The sequence below is a fragment of the Mus caroli genome, unplaced genomic scaffold (assembly GCF_978045245.1).
Source record: "Mus caroli unplaced genomic scaffold, Mus_caroli_1 scaffold_6, whole genome shotgun sequence".
Classification (NCBI taxonomy): Eukaryota; Metazoa; Chordata; class Mammalia; order Rodentia; family Muridae; genus Mus; species Mus caroli.
The window spans coordinates 2,102,842-2,121,108 of record NW_028227261.1 but is presented as its reverse complement, the minus strand read 5'-3'; the positions used below and the strand labels follow the sequence as shown (position 1 = coordinate 2,121,108).

The following is an 18,267-nucleotide window of genomic DNA, read 5'->3' as shown; positions in this document are numbered from 1 at the left end:
TTTTTTTCAAGACAGGGTTTCTCTGTATAGCCTTGGCTGTCTTGGAACTCACTATGTAGACCAGGCTGGCCTTGAACGCAGAAATTCGCCTGCCTCTGCCTCCCAAGAGCTGGGATTAAAGATGTGTGTAACCATACCTGGCTGGGTTTTTTTGTTTTGTTTTTTATTGATTGTAAGGAGCCGCCCTCACATTCGCCATTACAAGATGGCGCTGATGGCACTGGCACCCGTGTAATCAAACCATCTGTGCATGCGCCGGGGTAGTTTCCCACCCCATGTGCTCTGCCTTCCCCGTGACGACAACTCCGGCCGATGGGCTGCAGCCAATCAGGGAGCGACACGTCCGAGGCGGAGGACAGTCCTCCATAAAAGGTTTCCGCCATTCTATGGATCTCTCTATCTCCCTCTCTCTCTCTGGCGCTCTCTTCTCCACTGGCTCCTGAAGGGGTAAGCAATAAAGCTTGTGCCACAGAAGATTCCGGTTGCCCTGAGCGTGTTCTTACCAGGGGGAACAAAAGCGCGGGCAATAATTGATCACTTTATTTATACTTCAAATGTTATCCTCCTTCCCATTTTCCCTTCTGCAAACCCTCTATTCCATGCCCCCTTCCCCTGCTTCTATGAGGGAGCTCCCCCATCTACCCACCTACTTCCACTTCACTATTATTGCATTCCCCTATGTTGGGGCATAAAGTCTCCACAGGACAAAGGGCCTCCCCTCCCATTGATGCCAGATAAGGCAATCCTCTGCTACAAAAGCAGCTGGAGTCCTGGGTCCCTCCATTTGTACACTATCATTGATGGTTTAGTCCCTGGGAGCTCTGGGGAATCTGGTTGATATTATTGTTCTTCCTATGGGGTTGCAAACTCCACTCCTTCAGTCCTTCCCCTAACTCCTCCATTGGGGTCCCCGTGCTCAGTCTGAGGCTTGGCTGTGAGCATCCACATCTATATTGGTCAGGCTCTGGCAGAACCTCTCAGGGGGCAGCCATACCAGGCTCCTGTCAGCAAGCAATTCTTGGCATCAGCAATAGTGTCTGAGTTTGGTGTCTGCAAGTGGAATGGATTCCCCGATGGGCCAGTGTCTTGATGGCCTTTCCTTTAGTCTCTGCTCCACTCTATTCCCTGCACACCATGTTTTCTGTATTCATTCCTCTGTTGAGGGGCATCTGGCTCTTCCCAGCTTCTGCCTCTGGATGATTGAAATTAAATGGTGCACAACCTTAAAAAAACAAAACAGAACACTGGCTGCTCTTCCAAAGGACTGGGGTTCAATCCCCAGCACCCAATTGCGTGGCAGCTCACGACTCTTAACTCCAGGATCCAATACCCTTACACAGACTTATATGCAGACAAAACACCAATGCACATAAAAATAATGTTTAATAACACAAATAGCAAATGTCAAGTTTGTGGCATGCATGAATCTTAGGTGTAAGAGAGAAACATCATCTATTTTTAGTGAGAGGCACTTAGAGCCTCTCATTCAAAGAATCACGGCTAAGCAGGTGCTCTGTACCTGTCGGGAGCAGAGGGGACAAGCAGCTGGTGTCCGCTCTGAAACCTGGCTTCTACAGAAGTGTAAATGCTTTACTACTGTGAGGAGTCTCCAGTATCCTCCGCACGGTGAATAAATACCATTATATCTTACGTGGGGCTGTCAGGACAGACCACAGGCTGGCTTGCTGGAAGTAACTGAAGCATGCAGTGAGGTTGCTGAGACCACAGTGTGTGTGTGTGTGTGTGTGTGTGTGTGTGTGCTGAGACCAGTCGGCCAGAACCACAGTGTGTGTGTGTGTGTGCTGAGACCAGACGGCCAGAACCACAGTGTGTGTGTGTGTGTGTGTGTGCTGAGACCAGACGGCCAGAACCACAGTGTGTGTGTGTTTGTGTGTGTGCTGAGACCAGACGGCCAGAACCACAGTGTGTGTGTGTGTGTGCTGAGACCAGACGGCTAGAACCACAGTGTGTGTGTGTGTGTGTGTGTGTGTGTGTGTGTGCTGAGACCAGACGGCCAGAACCACAGTGTGTGTGTGTGTGTGTGTGTGCTGAGACCAGACGGCCAGAACCACAGTGTGTGTGTGTGTGCTGAGACCAGACGGCTAGAACCACAGTGTGTGTGTGTGTGTGTGTGTGTGCTGAGACCAGACGGCCAGAACCACAGTGTGTGTGTGTGTGTGTGTGTGTGTGTGCTGAGACCAGACGGCCAGAACCACAGTGTGTGTGTGTGTGTGTGTGCTGAGACCAGACGGCCAGAACCACAGTGTGTGTGTGTGTGTGTGTGTGTGCTGAGACCAGACGGCTAGAACCACAGTGTGTGTGTGTGTGTGTGTGTGTGCTGAGACCAGACGGCCAGAACCACAGTGTGTGTGTGTGTGTGTGTGTGCTGAGACCAGACGGCCAGAACCACAGTGTGTGTGTGTGTGTGTGTGTGTGTGTGCTGAGACCAGACGGCCAGAACCACAGTGTGTGTGTGTGTGTGTGCTGAGACCAGACGGCCAGAACCACAGTGTGTGTGTGTGTGTGTGTGTGTGTGTGTGCTGAGACCAGACGGCCAGAACCACAGTGTGTGTGTGTGTGTGTGCTGAGACCAGACGGCCAGAACCACAGTGTGTGTGTGTGTGTGTGTGCTGAGACCAGACGGCCAGAACCACAGTGTGTGTGTGTGTGTGTGTGTGTGTGTGTGCTGAGACCAGACGGCCAGAACCACAGTGTGTGTGTGTGTGTGTGCTGAGACCAGACGGCCAGAACCACAGTGTGTGTGTGTGTGTTATCTTGCATGTGCATGTATGTGTGTCCATGTGTCCTTCTGATACCTGAGGGCGCATGTCTTCCTTTGCCTTTCCAGCCTCCAGTGTTGCCAGCCATGCTGGATGTCCCTCAGCCTGTGGCTGCCTCTCCCCATTGGCTGACTTTCCATAGTCATTGTCACTTTCTCATTTGTAAGGATTCCTGGCACAGGCCTGCCCTAACGGCCCCCTTTTGACCTGATCATGTCCACAGACTATTTTCCAAAGATGGTGAGAGTCATGGATACAGGTTGGGACTTGCGTGTATCATTAACAGGTACATAATTCAGCTGGTGTGTGTGTGTGGGTTCGTGCAGGTGCAAGCGATGAAGCATTTAGATGACCTCCACGTGTGCACACAGGTTCTGGGAGGAGCTAGAGGCTGGTAAAGATGGTTTGGAATAGCAGGGGTAAGCAAAGGATGGGAGTGCTTATTAGGGGCAGTGTGGAGGCTGGGGAGTGGGTCAAGGAGCAAGACGTGATGACTGTGACTAAGGAGTAAGGTATTGGGGGCCCAGAGCTTGGGTTGGTCCTGAGGCCCACTAGCCGTTGCCAGGGATTTTCAAGAGGCTATTCCCAAAGTGGTCAGCAGATGGCGCAACTACCCACACATAGCCTCCCTGGGGAGATCACAGCTTGGCAGGTATGGGATGTTTTCAAGTCCTAGATGAAGCCGTTATCTTTCTGTAGAAGACTCAGAAGCTCAGCTATAACAAGCAGATTCTTGTCTTAATTTCCTGATGCTGTGACTTAGCATTTTGGGAACTCAGCGGGCCCCCCTTTTTGAAGTGCTGAGAATGGATCCCAGGCCTCCCACGTGCTCTGCCACTTGGGATGCTTCCTCTAAGGGATGCTTCCCTTCAAAGGTGGGGGACTGAGCCCCACCTTTGATACCTGTGAGAATTCTGAGCACCCTGAGGTGGGTTCTCAGAGCTGCACGGGGCTCCTCCAGAGCTGGTACCACACACACACACACACACACACACACACGGAGGATTGTTGTGTGTGTGTGTGTGTGGTCCTTCCAGAGCCAGCTGCACTTTGGGTCATCGTGCACAGGGTGTGCACGGCCGGAAGTTTGCCACAGGAGTCAATCCTCGCACTGCCCCAAGCTCTGCGATTGTTGTGCTTCCCATGTTGCCCTCGGTCACGGAGTCAAAGAATCCACAACAGATGCAGAGGTAACTTTGAAAGAGAACCGGGTTCCCAGACTGCAGAGGTGGCTCAGCAGGCAAAGGTCTTTGCTGCCACCCTGATGACCAGAGTTCAATTCCTGGGTCCCACACAGTGGAAGGAGAGAAGAAACTCATGCAGATTGTCCTTTGACCTCCACACACTCTGAGACGTACATATATACACACACTAGTTAAATGCACACACAGACGGGACTAGAGAAAGAGCGCAGCTCCTACCACCCAGCCCCATCTTGGCAGTTGTCTCCCTGATGTCCCCTCTCACATCTCCCTCTCTGTTCTCCTACAGGGACCTATTCTGATAATCCAGGATGATCTGATCTGAGACCCCCTCCCTCAGTAACTTCACCAAAGACCCCGTTTCCAAGTCAGGCCCCACGGGGGGGGGGATGTGGGCATGAGGACGTGGGCTTTCCTAGGGAAGCTATGCAATCCAGATGCGCCATCTCCCCAGATGTGAACAGATGCCATCCCTGCTTGCAGTGATGGGTAAATATCCCACACACTTGCCATCCCGGGCCTTCCTCCCTGACCCCCCTGTGGTAAAGGGTAGATATACAGTGATGGATGGAGGCCTGGGATGGGCCAGGCCAGGCCCATGCTGGGAAGCCACGTGGTGGCTGGACAGCAGTCTGCTGTGTAGCGTTATATCGGCTTGATACTGGCTAGAGTCATTGGGGAAACCTCAGTTGAGAAAATGGCTCCCACCAGACAGGCCTGTGGACAAACTTATGTAACATTTTCTTTTTCTTTTTCTTTTTTTTTTTTTTTTTGGTTTTTCAACATAGGGTTTCTCTGTGTAGCCCTGGCTGTCCTGGAACTCACTCTGTAGACCAGGCTGGCCTCAAACTCAGAAATCTGCCTGCCTCTGCCTCCCGAGTGCTGGGATTATAGGCGTGTGCCACCATGCCCGGCTGTAACATTTTCTTAATTGGTGAGTAATATGGAGGGGGGGGCTCTGCCCATTTCAGGTGGTGCCACCCTAGGGCAAGGGTGTTGTATAAGAAAGGCTGAGCAAGCCTTGGGAGGCAGTGCAGTGGTGAGCAGCATCTCTCTATGGCCTCTGCTTCAGTTCCTGCCTTCAAATTCCTGCCTCGAGTTCCTGGCCTGACTTCCCTCAGTGATGGACTCTGACCTGAGAGTTGTAAGAAGAAATAAATCTTTCCTCTTCTAATCGCTTTCGATCGTGGTGTTTCATCACAGCAGTGAAAACAGAAACTAAGACAGTAGCTAGATACCCATTGAAGCTGGACAGGCTGGATGCCCAGTTACTGAGCAGGAGCCAGCCTCCAGGGACATAGTTAGGTTTCATGTCATGCTCAAGGTCAGGAAAGCACAGAGATAGAGTGAGTGGTATAAGCCAGGCAGCTGGCCACCAACAGGGCCAAGCCTAAGTCCTGGGCAAAATCCTATGCCCTGACCCCGTAGTGAGCCTCAGCCCATTCGAGTCAGCGTACTGAGGGGCCTTTCATTTTGGCTTCTCTCTCACAGCAGGGTTGGAGCTTTAGAAATGGATGTGGGAATGGGCGAACCACAGGCTTGTAAATGGATCGTTTGGCATTTAGATGGGGCATTGCATGTGTGCTTTGCTCTCCAGAAACTATCCCCATCTGTCTCTTGAGTTTTGCCAAATTCTGCTCACCCCTAATGATGCCATCTGCACAAACAGGTGACTGTGGTCACCACACTGCACCTGAGGACCTGGTGATACTTTAGGTGTCTGTTTCTCTTTTGCTTTTTGAGAGCAAGAGAGTCTTAACATGTTGCACCGGTCAGCCTCCAAACTCCGATCCTTCTGCCTCAGCCTCCTTGGTGGAGTACTGGGATCAGAGACAGGCGTGGCTCTTGGGCTGTGAGCCAACCTTTGGTATCACTTAGGTTAGCCTCTCACCTGTTAGAAGCTGACATGAAAACTCAGACAAAACACTAGATTGTCCTCTTGGGATCGTGGCCTTCTGCTCAGCAGCTGATGTCCCTGTGGCTGCTGGGGTGCTTCGGGTTTCTGTCTGGAGGGCTATCTCTTCCAGCTCCGAGATGCATCAGGCTGGAGAGCAGGGCAGCCAGCATGGTTCTGGGAAAGGAGGGAGCGGTTTGCTTTGGAAATTAGCGCTGTGGTTTGAGCTCTCCTCTTACCCACATTATTTTCCCTCCAGCCAAAGACGATTCTAATTATTTCCAGTAGAGAATGAGACAAGGACAGCGAAAAGTATTTTCTGCTCTGGGAACAACGGTGAAGGCCTTAATCCATGCCGCTGGGAGAGACAGGCAGAGCTCTGTGAGCTTGAGCACAGCCAAGGCTAGTGGGGGCGGGGGGGGGGGGGGAGGTGCTTTTCAGGAAAATGAGAGCAGTTGTTCTCCAGGTGTGAAAAAGTGGAACTGCAGCCTCGACTCTTGTCTCTTTGGGATGAATCGCCAATCAAAGTCCAACCCAGAGTGTCATCAGGGTTGTGACTCAGTGACATTTTAGCACACTGCTGGTGGAAGCCACAGCGGCAGGGTGGGCGGAGGAAGGGAAAATCCTAGGAGATCCTAGGAGGTGGATGCTGTGGCCATGGGTTCCAGCCTGGTGTGAATGCCACACAATTCGTGAAAACTCAGGACTAAATAAATAAATATATGTGTGGGCCAGGCATGGTGGCACACGCCTTTAATCTTTAGCATTCATGAGTCAGAGGTAGGTGGATCTTTTAGTTCAAGGCCAGACTGGTCTACAGAGAGAGTTCCAAGGCAGCCAGAGCTATATAGAGAAACCCTGTCTCAAAAAACAAAAACAAAAAACAACGAAATGTTTGTGTGTGTGTATTAATGTTTTGCTTTAATAAATATATTTGTGTTTCACATGATGCTCGATGTCCACAGAGGCTCAGAAGAGGACATTGGATCCCTAGGAATTAGAGTTACAGAGCATTGAGTGACTGGCCATATGGGTGCTAGGAATCAAACCCAGGTCCTCTAGGAGAGCAGTCAGTGCTCTTAACCACTGATTTATCTTTCCAGACTCAAGGGCAAATTCAATCTTTACCCTGTGAATGGGATGATCAGACCCTAAAGTGGAATGTGACATGTGGCCTAGTTTCAATAAAGGCTAGACCTGATGGCCCACCCTCCTCCTGAAGCCAGCACTGTGGTTCGTCAATATGTCCAAGCCCACAAGAGGGCGCCATGCCAACAGTCCAGTTCCTGCAGATATCCTGAGGTTCTTAACAACACATTTAAGGCAGTTGCAGCTAAATTCCAAAGTAACTAAAAGGAACTGGGTAGATTAATCTCTAAATTAATTTGGAACAATGACCAAGAATTGCCATTATAAGACCAACAAGATTCCTCAGCAGGTAAAAGTGACTGTTGACAAGCCTAATGACCTGGGTTTGACCCCCGTGGCACACGTCATAGAGGAAAAGGACCAGTTCCATCAAGTTGTCCTCTGATCCCTACACGTGCACAGCGGCACATGTGATACCCAATAAATGAATGAGTCTAATAAAAAATTTAAAAGTATCTGCAGGGAAAACCAAGTGACGGACTTCTCAGACCTATGGATACAGCTATGTAAAGCCAATACCCAGAGCTATCGTGAAGGTCTCAGTGGCCAGCTCTTGGCTCTGTCTTGTTCCAGCAAGGAAGGACAACTGATACAACAATTCTAGATCCAATCACTGAAAACACCCAGAAGCGGTGCTGCATGTGTTGAGATAGGAGAGAATATGATATCAGTAGTATCCAGGTGACCAGCTAGCCATTCATCCTCTCCCTGAATAGCAGACACAGGGATGGACTCCGAATGAGAGAAATACATACAACAGATTGAACAACAGAGCAAGCAGCCACCTTCCTGAGCCAAGTGCTTTATGTATTTTCACAGGCATGTTTACATGAGGACATTATCATGCAAGTACTTGATGAACCTGGAGCATGCTCTCCCCCTCGACTCACCCCTGCACTTATTTCTGAGTGATGGGGAGACAAGCCGGGTGCACACCTCGTGGAATTGAGCTGCCTCATTGACCATGCTGTGACTGTCACTCCAGCCCATGAGACAATTTGAAATAATCATGTCCAACCAGCTGTCGTAATTTGTTAGCTGTAAAATGCAATATGCTTGCTGTGAGTTACAGAACTGTGTTAAATACATTGTCGTTTGATTCCTAGTTTTATGGGGGTGTTTTTGTTTGTTTATTTGGCTGGTTTTAAGATAAGGTCTAGCCTAGGATGGCATTGAATTTCTGCTTACCCTGACTCTCCCCTCCACCACCACCCCCCCCCCCCAGGGCAAGTGTGTGTAGTGCTGGAGATTTGACCATGCTAGGAAATCACTCTACCAACTGAGTTATATCCCCGGGTCCTGATTACAATGACAGACTGTAAGTGTCCTCTCTGTTCCACTCTTGTGTTGGGCAATCAGATGCTCAACCATCACCCATGCTCTGAGGAGCCAGACTGGACAGGAAAAGGGTCTGTCTCTCTGGTGCTGGGGTGAGACTCCAGCCAACACCTGTCTAAGTGACAGATGCTAGCAGTGTGTGGTCCATGCTTCATCTACCCACAGCTGCCCGGGAACAAGGACTCTGTCTGGGGATAGTGGACAGACCACACACTGCCCATGTGTACGCCACCTACCTTAAGAGACACATGCTCTGTCTTAACCTAACCACAGGGACTCCACAGGAAGCACCTGATACCCGCCAGGACTCTTCACCTGGCACAGAGGGCTGGTGCCTGAACAGGACATGGGCAGAGATGGAATAGCCTAGGGTCAGTAAAGCTTTGATCCAAGGAAACCTTCAAGTTGAAGGGGGCTTAGGGATTCACGCAGGAGGCCACATACCTTTGTAAAATTAGCAAAACCATTTTACTTTGTATCGTCTCTCTTCAGTAAGGGCCCCACATAGGTTTCAGGATACTAAAAGCATGCCCCCTCCCCCACCCAGAAGTTCTCCTTCAGCCCAGGTTCACCTTCTTCCTCCCAACGAGCAGAGAAAATTTCACCCACTCACCTCCAGACTCTGGTCCTGGGGCCACGGTTTCACAGAGCGGGTGGTGAGCTTCTTCAGGTCCCCATCCCTCATGCACACAAGCATTCAGGTCCCCATCCCTCATGCACACAAGCATTCAGGTCCCCATCCCTCATGCACACACGCATTCAGGTCCCCATCCCTCATGCACACAAGCATTCAGGTCCCCATCCCTCATGCACACACGCATTCAGGTCCCCATCCCTCATGCACACAAGCATTCAGGTCCCCATCCCTCATGCACACAAGCATTCAGGTCCCCATCCCTCATGCACACAAGCATTCAGGTCCCCATCCCTCATGCACACAAGCATTCACACACGCCAGCTCCAGGAGAGACAGAGGTGCAGAGGAGCAAGCGTAAACGTCTGGGCCCAGTGTACAGTTCCTGTACTTCTCCACAGTGGGGGCCCCTGGCTGAGGAGGGATATGAGATGAATTCTTGGGTGCAGACATTGGGAGTCCCCCAGAGGGCTCAAGTCAGCCTCTGCTACTGAGATCCAGGGAGGGTCTGGTGATGGATTTGAGCAGAAGGGTGAGTCCCAGCACAACAATGCAGGGCAAACTGGGGTCCTGTTTGGGGCATCAGGTGGCAAGTTCCAGGACCCATTGCCCTCCAGTATCTGTCTATCCATCTCTCCCTCCCTCCTTCCTTACTTCCCTCCCTTCTCTATTTCCCCTGAGGCCATACTCCTCTATGTTTACTGCTCAGATCTGAAGCCTGAGTTTTCTAAACTGAAGCAGGGCGCTCCACTCCCTTCCTTGCCCTCGGTTCCCCATCTGGGCCAGCAGCAGGTCTGAACTGACAGCACCTGCCCAGTAATGAGACCCGAAGTCTTCTGAAATGCGAACTTTTGCAGGAGCATTTCCAGGTCCCCCAGCCAAAGGCCCCCTCAAGCACTTGCTTCAGGGGAAGAGGAGGCTGGAACACCTACCGCACTCCTCAGGGATGGTGGAGGAGGGCAGGCTGGGTCCACCCATCATGTAAAAGGGCAGGCACACCTCTCCAGTAGGACAAGCAGGGGCTGATCCTCACACAACTATCTCCAACTAGTGAGGTCCGCTACCATACCCTCATGGGACTCTCCCAGCTCAGCTTCACAAAGAGCCCCTCTGAGTGTGTGGTAAGTCCTGGCCTCAGAGATGCCACGTACAGCGCTGGTCAGTCTGCCCCTAACCGCGGAGAAAGTCACATCAAATCAAAGCCAGGCTTAAAAGACAATAAATACCTGGTGCAGGGAGTTGCCTCGCCTCCTAGACCCCTATGCAGGTGCCTGGTGGGACCTACACGCCCACTCTACCCCATGCTACCGTCCCAAAGCACTCAGTACAGAACTGGGAATACGAAAGCCCAGAGGGTGGTGTGTTACCTAATAAAGTCAGTACCCAAAGGAAGTGCCCAGAGGCACTCAGAGGCTGTCCCCGCTCTATCTCCCCCTCTACTATCCCTCCCTGCTTCTGGGACAGCGGTGGCGGGCGCGCGGACGAGGGGCCAAGGGAAGGTGACTGCAGCTCCACGACAAGAATCCAAGGGTGCGCTTGCAGAGGTCTCGATCTGGATAGAGCGGTGTTTACGAAGTATGGGCCGCGCAGATTCGACAGGATTGTTCACTTGGTTGGGGTCAGACCTGGGACTCTCAGTTGCAGAGAGAGGGAGCGCAAGTGAAATTGGAAAGCTTTAGGGGAAAGTACTGGGAAGTTAGCTTAGCCTTAAAGGTAGGACCAGGAGCCGGAGAGGGGAGGGGCTGAAGCGGGGCTGGAAGTGGGCTCTCCCTATTGGGATTGTCTGGGCGGGGCCGAAGGCGGAACGGGCGTGGCTTGGGCTGGGGGTGGGGCTAAAAGGGGCGGGAGCGGGGTCGGGAAAGAGGGGGCTGGGGTCGGGCCGGGGGGCGTGCGGCGGGCGGGCCTGACGTCTGCTGCGGCCAGCTCCGAGTTTGCTCTCCATCACTCCCGGCAAGTGTCTGCCCGCGCCGAACCGAGCGCGAAGGTCTCGGAGGTCCGGGCAACTGCCCCATCCGCACCTGCGGGAACCTCGCGCCCCGCACCTGGCGCGACTGGGTTGTGGTGCTCCGCTGTCCTCCGGGGTATGGCGCGCGTGAAGACAGCGTCTACTGGCTGTAAGGGCCGCCTGTGAGTCGAAGAGCCGAGGACCGAGTGGGAGCCGACCGCGCGCACTATGCCTGTCGGGGTGGAGGCGAGGGCGTCTTGGCGCGTGGTGGCCCTGACGCTGCTGCTGCTCCCCGCCGTGCCTGCAGCCTCCCAGCCGCTACCCCCGCGCCCGCTGCAGCCGAGCATGTGAGTAGCGCGAGTCGTGAGGCTCCTGGCGGCGATGCTGACCCGGACAGAACTCGGGGCTTTGTCCCTGGGGCCACAAACAATGGGCTCTTTGCTTTAACTGAGGAGGGGATGGTTTAGACCCAGGGTCCCGGACTGGATTTGGTGCCCTCGAGTCTGCCGCAGGGCCCATAGCCTCCGGGTTCCCGCCTCTGCAGCAAGGGTCCTGCAGACTTAGACGGATGCCGAACTCCGGAGAGGTGAGGAATCCAAACCCCTGCGGCGCAGGGTCCAGCTGGGGAGCCAGCTTGGAGGCGGCTGAGAGGAAGCAGCCTGGTCCCACTTCCTCCGCAAGCTGGTCTCCTGGGGTCCGAGGGCCTGCGCAGGGGCGGGGGTGCCCCGAAGGGGCTGCCAGCACTGTTTTGTGTGTTAAACACGTGCGCTCTGGGGCCTCAGGAGAAGGAATTCAGTACTAGAATGGGCAGGAAGAGAGGGTCAGGGAGCCAGCGGCGACGGATTTAATTTTGAAAGATGATTCCCCAACAGGCCAGTTAGCGGTCTCTCTTAAACTGCAAAGCGATCCCCCTCTGTTGGCCTCAAAGGAAAACTGGTGCGAAGTGAGACTGAGAGTGGATGTGCAGATGAGAGGCCTGCCCCCCTCACCAGCCCTTCCTTGCAGGGTGCAAGGTGGAGCCTTGTAAACTTGGCAAGGCTGCTGGGGCGGCATGGGGAGTGGACCAGGGACCCTTCAGGCCCTGGTTGGGGCTTCCACTCTGCCAGTTCAGGCATACTTTCACCCACAGAGGAGACTTGCTGCTTCTGTCCAGGGCTGGCACTGACGGATCCACCATGTACCTGGCCATGAGGACAGTGTTGTGATTCCCTGGGGAATGAGAGGACAAGCTTCCTACTGGGACAGGTGCCCTCGGGACCTCCTCCCTGGGTCTTGCTTTGGTCTTTGTGGCCATTACAAAGAAGAGCTGAATCTGAGTTGGGGTCCTCTCGTCTATGAACAGAAGCAACCTATGTCCCCGACTTCCGCAGCTCCTTCCTCTTAACTGAGTTTGCCCCGAGGGTGCGTCGGTCCTAGAATGATTACTGCACTAAGTGTGGTGGGCTAGGACTGCCAGCTTGCCTGTCTCTTTCATGGTTGAGAGGGGCTGCAGACACGGGCTTCCTGAGGTTCCAGTTGGGTGGATGCAATCTGGCACGAGTGGAAACTGTTGCTGGCCCTTTATGGATTCCCCACCCAGCTCTGTCCCTGGGAGTGGAGCCAAGGGCTTGCTGCCCGTGTCCTGCTCACCTGGGCCCAGGAAGCCTTTAGCTGTTAAAAAAGCTGTTGGAATTAGCTGTGAATGGGTAGCGGGAGAGCCTGACTCTTCTTCCTCTTGATGCAATTTCCAGAGACTGCCTTCCCTTCTTCCTGCAGAAGTGGCTGCATCTCTGCAGCCTGTGCATCCATTTGCTGGCTCTTCTGTAACCCAATAAGCCTGTGTTCTCAGATTGTCCACTTTGGGTGGATCTGAGTTCCAGGTTGGGCTAAAGCCCTGGCTCTTTCCCCCAGACCTACATCTCTTGGGCATCTGCACAGGGGCTCTAGCTGGCGAGGCAGTTTCATTTGGCCGGATCAGTGGTGATATCTCCGTGGGCTTTGTGGGAGGAGCTGCTTAATTTTCTGAACACATGCACAGCAGGTGGAAGCCATGAGAACCAGCTTTTAGAGGTGACCTTGCAGGTTTGCTCTTAGTTCCCCGAAACTCGGAGGAGCAGGGGAGGGGTGCTGGGAAGGCAGCCGAGGACCCTAGGAAATACTTCTTGGCTGATCCTCTCTGCCCTGCTGCCTTTCTCTCCTGGGGAGTTCCGATGAGCTGGCAGGGCCTGGCACAGCTGCTGCATCTCTTTGGCCAGTGTACTGGCTATTTTTGTGTCAACTTGACACAGCTGGAGTTATCACAGAGAAAGGAGCTTCAGTTGAGGAAATGCCTCCATGAGATCCAATTGTAAGGCATTTTCTCAATTAGTGATCAAGGGGGAAAGGCCCCTTGTGGGTGGGACCATCCCTGGGCTGGTAGTCTTGGGTTCTATAAGAGAGTAGGCTGAGCAAGCCAGGGGAGGCAAGCCAGTAAAGAACATCCCTCCATGGCCTCTGCATCAGCTCCTGCTTTCTGACCTGCTTGAGTTCCAGTCTGACTTCCTTTGGTGATGAGCAGCAGTATGGAAGTGTAAGCCGAATAAACCCTTTCCTCTCCAACTTGCTTCTTGGTCATGATGTTTGTGCAGGAATAGAAACCCTGACTAAAACAAATTGGTACCAGGAGTGGGGTATTCCTGTGACAACCTGACCATGTTTTGGGGAGGACTGTGGAAGGACTTTGGAACTTTGGGCCAGAAGACCCATTCGGTGTTAAGAGCTCTGTCAGATGTTGTGTAGGAGCTTGGAAGATGATGTTGAAAACAGTGCAGAAGATGGAGGCCTGGCTTGTGAAATTTCAGAGGGAAAAATTAAAGACTCTTTTCAGGGCCATTGCTGTTTTTATTGTGAAGATTTTGTAGTTCTGGTTAGCTGGGGCTGAAGAATCAGCTGTGATTAACAAGATACCAGAACTACTAAAGCAAAAACTTTGCATTACTGGGACTATTGATGCTGGTTAGCTGGAGCTAAGAAATTAGCAGTGATTAAGAAGAGACCAGCATCGTTGAGGTGACATCTTCTGGGAAGTGTTTTCTGAAAGCACAAAGAGGCTGTGTTGCAGAGATAGGCAAGGTTGTACTCCTTCTGCAGTGGGACTTGGTAATGTGTAAGGGTCACCCAGGTGGTACTGGTTTTGAAGGCATGAAGGGGTCACACAGCAGCTCAGGCTTGGCACTGTGAGAGGCCATGGAAGGCCATTGGTGAAGGTGCAGCCCCAGTTGTAATTGAAGGCCCAGGACTGAAGGGGTCATGCAGTGTTTTGGAGATGCCAGTACCACGAGATGACCACCAAGAGCAGCAGCAGCAGTGGAGTACAGGCATCTGGAGCCCAGAGGACGACGTGTGTGCTACAAAGGGCATGGCTGGAGAAGTGACCCAAGCCCTTGGAGGAGCCCAGAAGATCATGAGTTGGATCCCAGACGTTGGACGGTTGGAGATTGATTTTTGCTTTGATTGTGACTGTGCCCTGATATTTTCCCTCTTGAAGGAAGAAACTGTTTTAGTGGAGCCCACAGTTAAGAGACTTTTAATTGTAAAAAGACTTTGGATTTTAAAAGAGATGGATATTTTAAAGAGATTGAAATTTTAAGAATATGTAAAGACTGTGGGACTTTTAAAGTTATTTAGATCTTGGGGATGAATAAGAATGTAAGGGTTGAGGCTTACTAGTGATGTGTTTGTGTGTCAAGTTGACAAGGGGTCAATTGTACTGGCTATTTTTGTGTCAACTTGACACAGCTGGAGTTATCACAGAGAAAGGAGCTTCAGTTGAGGAAATGCCTCCATGAGATCCAATTGTAAGGCATTTTCTCAATTAGTGATCAAGGGGGAAAGGCCCCTTGTGGGTGGGACCATCCCTGGGCTGGTAGTCTTGGGTTCTATAAGAGAGTAGGCTGAGCAAGCCAGGGGAGGCAAGCCAGTAAAGAACATCCCTCCATGGCCTCTGCATCAGCTCCTGCTTTCTGACCTGCTTGAGTTCCAGTCTGACTTCCTTTGGTGATGAGCAGCAGTATGGAAGTGTAAGCCGAATAAACCCTTTCCTCCCCAACTTGCTTCTTGGTCATGATGTTTGTGCAGGAATAGAAACCCTGACTAAAACAGCCAGTTTTCCTGAACTGATAACTGCAGAGTTTTCACAGTACTTCATCCTCCTGCCCATGGCCCCCTACAGTTGGTGTGCAAGCCATGGGCCTCTGTGGGCTCTAGAGCAGCTCTCACTCCCATCCCAGGTGCCCCGTAGACCCCCATGAGTCTGCTGGAACAGCGTGGGTGATTCTCTGACTGCTGCTGACCACAGGTGCTCAGAGTCAGTGGGTGGAGCATGGCCACCTACTTATTTTTGCCTCTAAGTGACTTTTCAGCTTGGAGGAAGTATGACCTGCCTGCTTCAGCTGGGGTGGGAATGATTGCTGATCAGCACAAGGTTGGCATCACTCCTTAAGGGCTTCCCTGCAGCCCTGTGGAGGATGGAGAGAGGTTGCCCATGTGTTGAAGCTCCGACCAGCTCTGTTTGAGGCTGTGCCAGCCGCTTGTTCACATACAGCTTCAAAGCACAGGGCTTCCCCCAGTCTGGAGCCCCTTTGGGCAGCTAGGCTGAGAAACCCAGTGCTGGGGCTTTGGAATCAGCTCACAATGTTGACCCTCCCCTACTACCCAGGCAGGTAGGAGGCAACCCCCACCAACTCAAGTTCCATCTTGCAAGGTGCTCTTTGGGCATACTGGCCCGGAGGGCTTAAACAGCCACATTCTCTGTGACTGAGGCTTCCTCTAGTTTATCTCTCAAGTAGCCCCTCTTTAGGATGTGAGGAGGTTGGATGGTGAATGACCAGATGCCCCAGAAGACAGGAGCTGTTGTGCCTACAGAGTGGGGTGGGGGGAGGGGTGGAGTGTGTGTGTGTGTGTGTGTGTGTGTGTGTAGCAGGGGAAGGACTGTGTGTCTGCTGAGCATCCTGTGCTGGTCATGTGCCTGGCAGGCAGCACCTGAGGGTCTCTCTCTGATCTGCCTTTTCACAGTGTTGACATGCCCCAGACAACCACTGGGCTCCTATCCTCAAAGCCTGACACTTCCCCGTGTGCCTGCTGTACCCAGGCCAGGGGTGATCCATGAGGCAAATGAGGGAGGTATAGACAAATCTTCCTCCTGAAGCTACAGAGACAGTGTGCCTCCCGCTTCCACACCTTGGTGAAGGGTGTCATTGCCATGAGCTTCCTTGGCCTCTAGCTCCTGCAAAGACTGCCAGCTTCTTGGAGCCCCACTCCATCCTTCATCAGAGGCTCTGCAGCTGGGCTGAGGTCCCCTCCCTCTGATGGCACTGGGTCCACCTTGTGGTTTGGGCTTTTCCTTTCCTGTCTTTGTGGGAAGCTGCATGAGATGGCAAGGAACGGAAAGATGCCTTTGACCTGCTGAAGAGCTTGAATCCCCCACCATGTATGCTAGCCCACACTTCCTAGGAGAGGCACTGTGCCATCCCAACCCCTCGTTCATGCCATTAAACTGCCCTGTTGGGCTCTTGTAAGAGCTTTGAAGCCTCTGGGTTGCTCTCCTGTCTATGTAGATTCCTGCAGACCCTCGTCACATGGTTGGAGCCAGTGACATTCTCTACATGTCACAGATGTTCTCATACCAGCCATGTTGCTCTCTAAGGCCTTAGGTGCAGACCAGGTACAGGAACAGAGAGAGACAGAGAGAGAGAAAGACAGAGACAGAGACAGAGACAGACAGAGACAGACAGAGAGAGAGACAGAGAGACAGAGAGACAGAGAGAAGAGCTACTCTGTGGTCATAGTAGAACAGCCACCACTGGCAGGGAGAGTTCTAAGTAGCTGGGGAGACAGACCCGGTGTCCCTTCTCCTAGGCCCCATCTCCTGTTGGCCTCCAATCAGCTACACTCGCCACTAGCTAGAGGGCAGGTGTGAGTGTGTGTGTTCAGTGGAACTTCCATACGTTCAGGGGTCCCATAGAGGGCAGTCTCCTGTGGGCACACAGCAAAGTGGGCCACAAGGGTCAAAAGTGAGGGCAGGACCCAGGCCAGAGAAGGCTGAGGAGGGCTTTCCCTGTGTGGGAACTACCACCCTGTGCAAAACCCTGCCCTGGCTTTGTCCCCATACTCTTAGCCTGGGATCCCCTGCTCACAACACGCCTTAAAGTCTGGGTTCAATATTCTTAGCTGGCCATCTATCTGAGAGGCACAGCACAGCTCAGGAAGAGGCTGGGTCTTGGGTCCAGGTGCCAGCCATGTCTGATTAGCAAGTGGTCTTAAAACAATTCAGGTAGTCACTGCCACCTTCCTTCTGGTGGTGAAAGGGGCACCCCATGGGGTGATGCCTAGAGGGTGCTTGGTATCAGCAAGGCAGAGGGTGGGGGGGGTGGGGGGTCTGTCCCCTGGGGAACTGACTCTGTGAAGTGGCAAAAAACCTTTCCCATCAGGTTCTGGAATTTCACAGCTGCTCGGTCCTGTCTGGGGTCCCGCCTGGCCATGGGGTCCCGCCTGGCAGTGCACATGTGGGGTTTACAGCATAACCCAGATCCCACTGCTTCATCCTGGGACCTGAGAGTCTTTCCCCTGCACTCACCCCAGGCTTGGCATGGCTAGCTTCTGCTCTAGATGGGAGGTTTGGGAGACTGGGGGAGGTACAGTGGGGACTGTCCCTCAGGAGGTTGTAGGATGAGTTATGACAGCCCTGTGCCTATGGCTGTGCTGTGACTGATGGAAAGCTAGGGTTTAGATGACCTGGCTTCATGCTGGGAGGGTGCAGACCTGCTCAGTGCTGGGAGCCCCTGATGTCTGTCTTGTACTTTCATCTTGTCTGCAGTTGGTCCGTGCACTCCCCTGTGGGGGTGGCTTCCCACCCAGCAGAGCCAGGGAAAGAGCAAAAGTAAAGACCTCTGGGTCAGAACGTCCGTCTGGGGGTGGCTGGTCTGCGGCCAGAGCTGATGGTTGGGGTGGTCTCGGTCTCTTAAGTGCTGAACTTTGGACAGCACCCAGCAGTCGCTGTGATGAGCGAGGCCCCGTAGGAGTATGGGGGTAGAGGCAGAGGCCGGAGGCAAGGCCCCTGATGGAGCAGGGACCTCAGCTAGGGTAGGAGGGATGGGTGGCCCCTGCTTACTCTGTGCCCTGAAGAGAGAGAGAGAGGGAGGGAGGGGCTGTGTGTAGAGGATTGCCAGGTTTTTTGTAAGTACGCACCAGATTGGAAAGCTACTCTGGTCTGTGTGAGTGTGCTTTGTGCTAGGGACTGAGCTCAAAGCCTGGCCATGAGGGTCGAATGCTCCCTGTTGTTCCTTGGGCCATGTCGGGTACTCACCTGC

The 18,267-nt window shown here is 52.9% G+C and overlaps 1 protein-coding gene across 3 annotated transcripts in view; it reads left to right on the top strand.

Moving 5' to 3' along the window:
• The first annotated feature begins 10,897 nt into the window (after positions 1-10,897).
• Megf6 (multiple EGF like domains 6) overlaps positions 10,898-18,267 on the top strand; it is a 106,716-nt gene continuing 99,346 nt past the window's right edge. For all 3 annotated transcript variants that reach the window (XM_085838531.1, XM_021160676.3, XM_085838532.1), the window contains exon 1: positions 10,898-11,289. In XM_085838531.1, the coding sequence (XP_085694657.1) occupies positions 11,171-11,289 (119 nt within the window). In that variant the 5' untranslated portion in view covers positions 10,898-11,170. The remainder of the gene's footprint in view (positions 11,290-18,267) is intronic.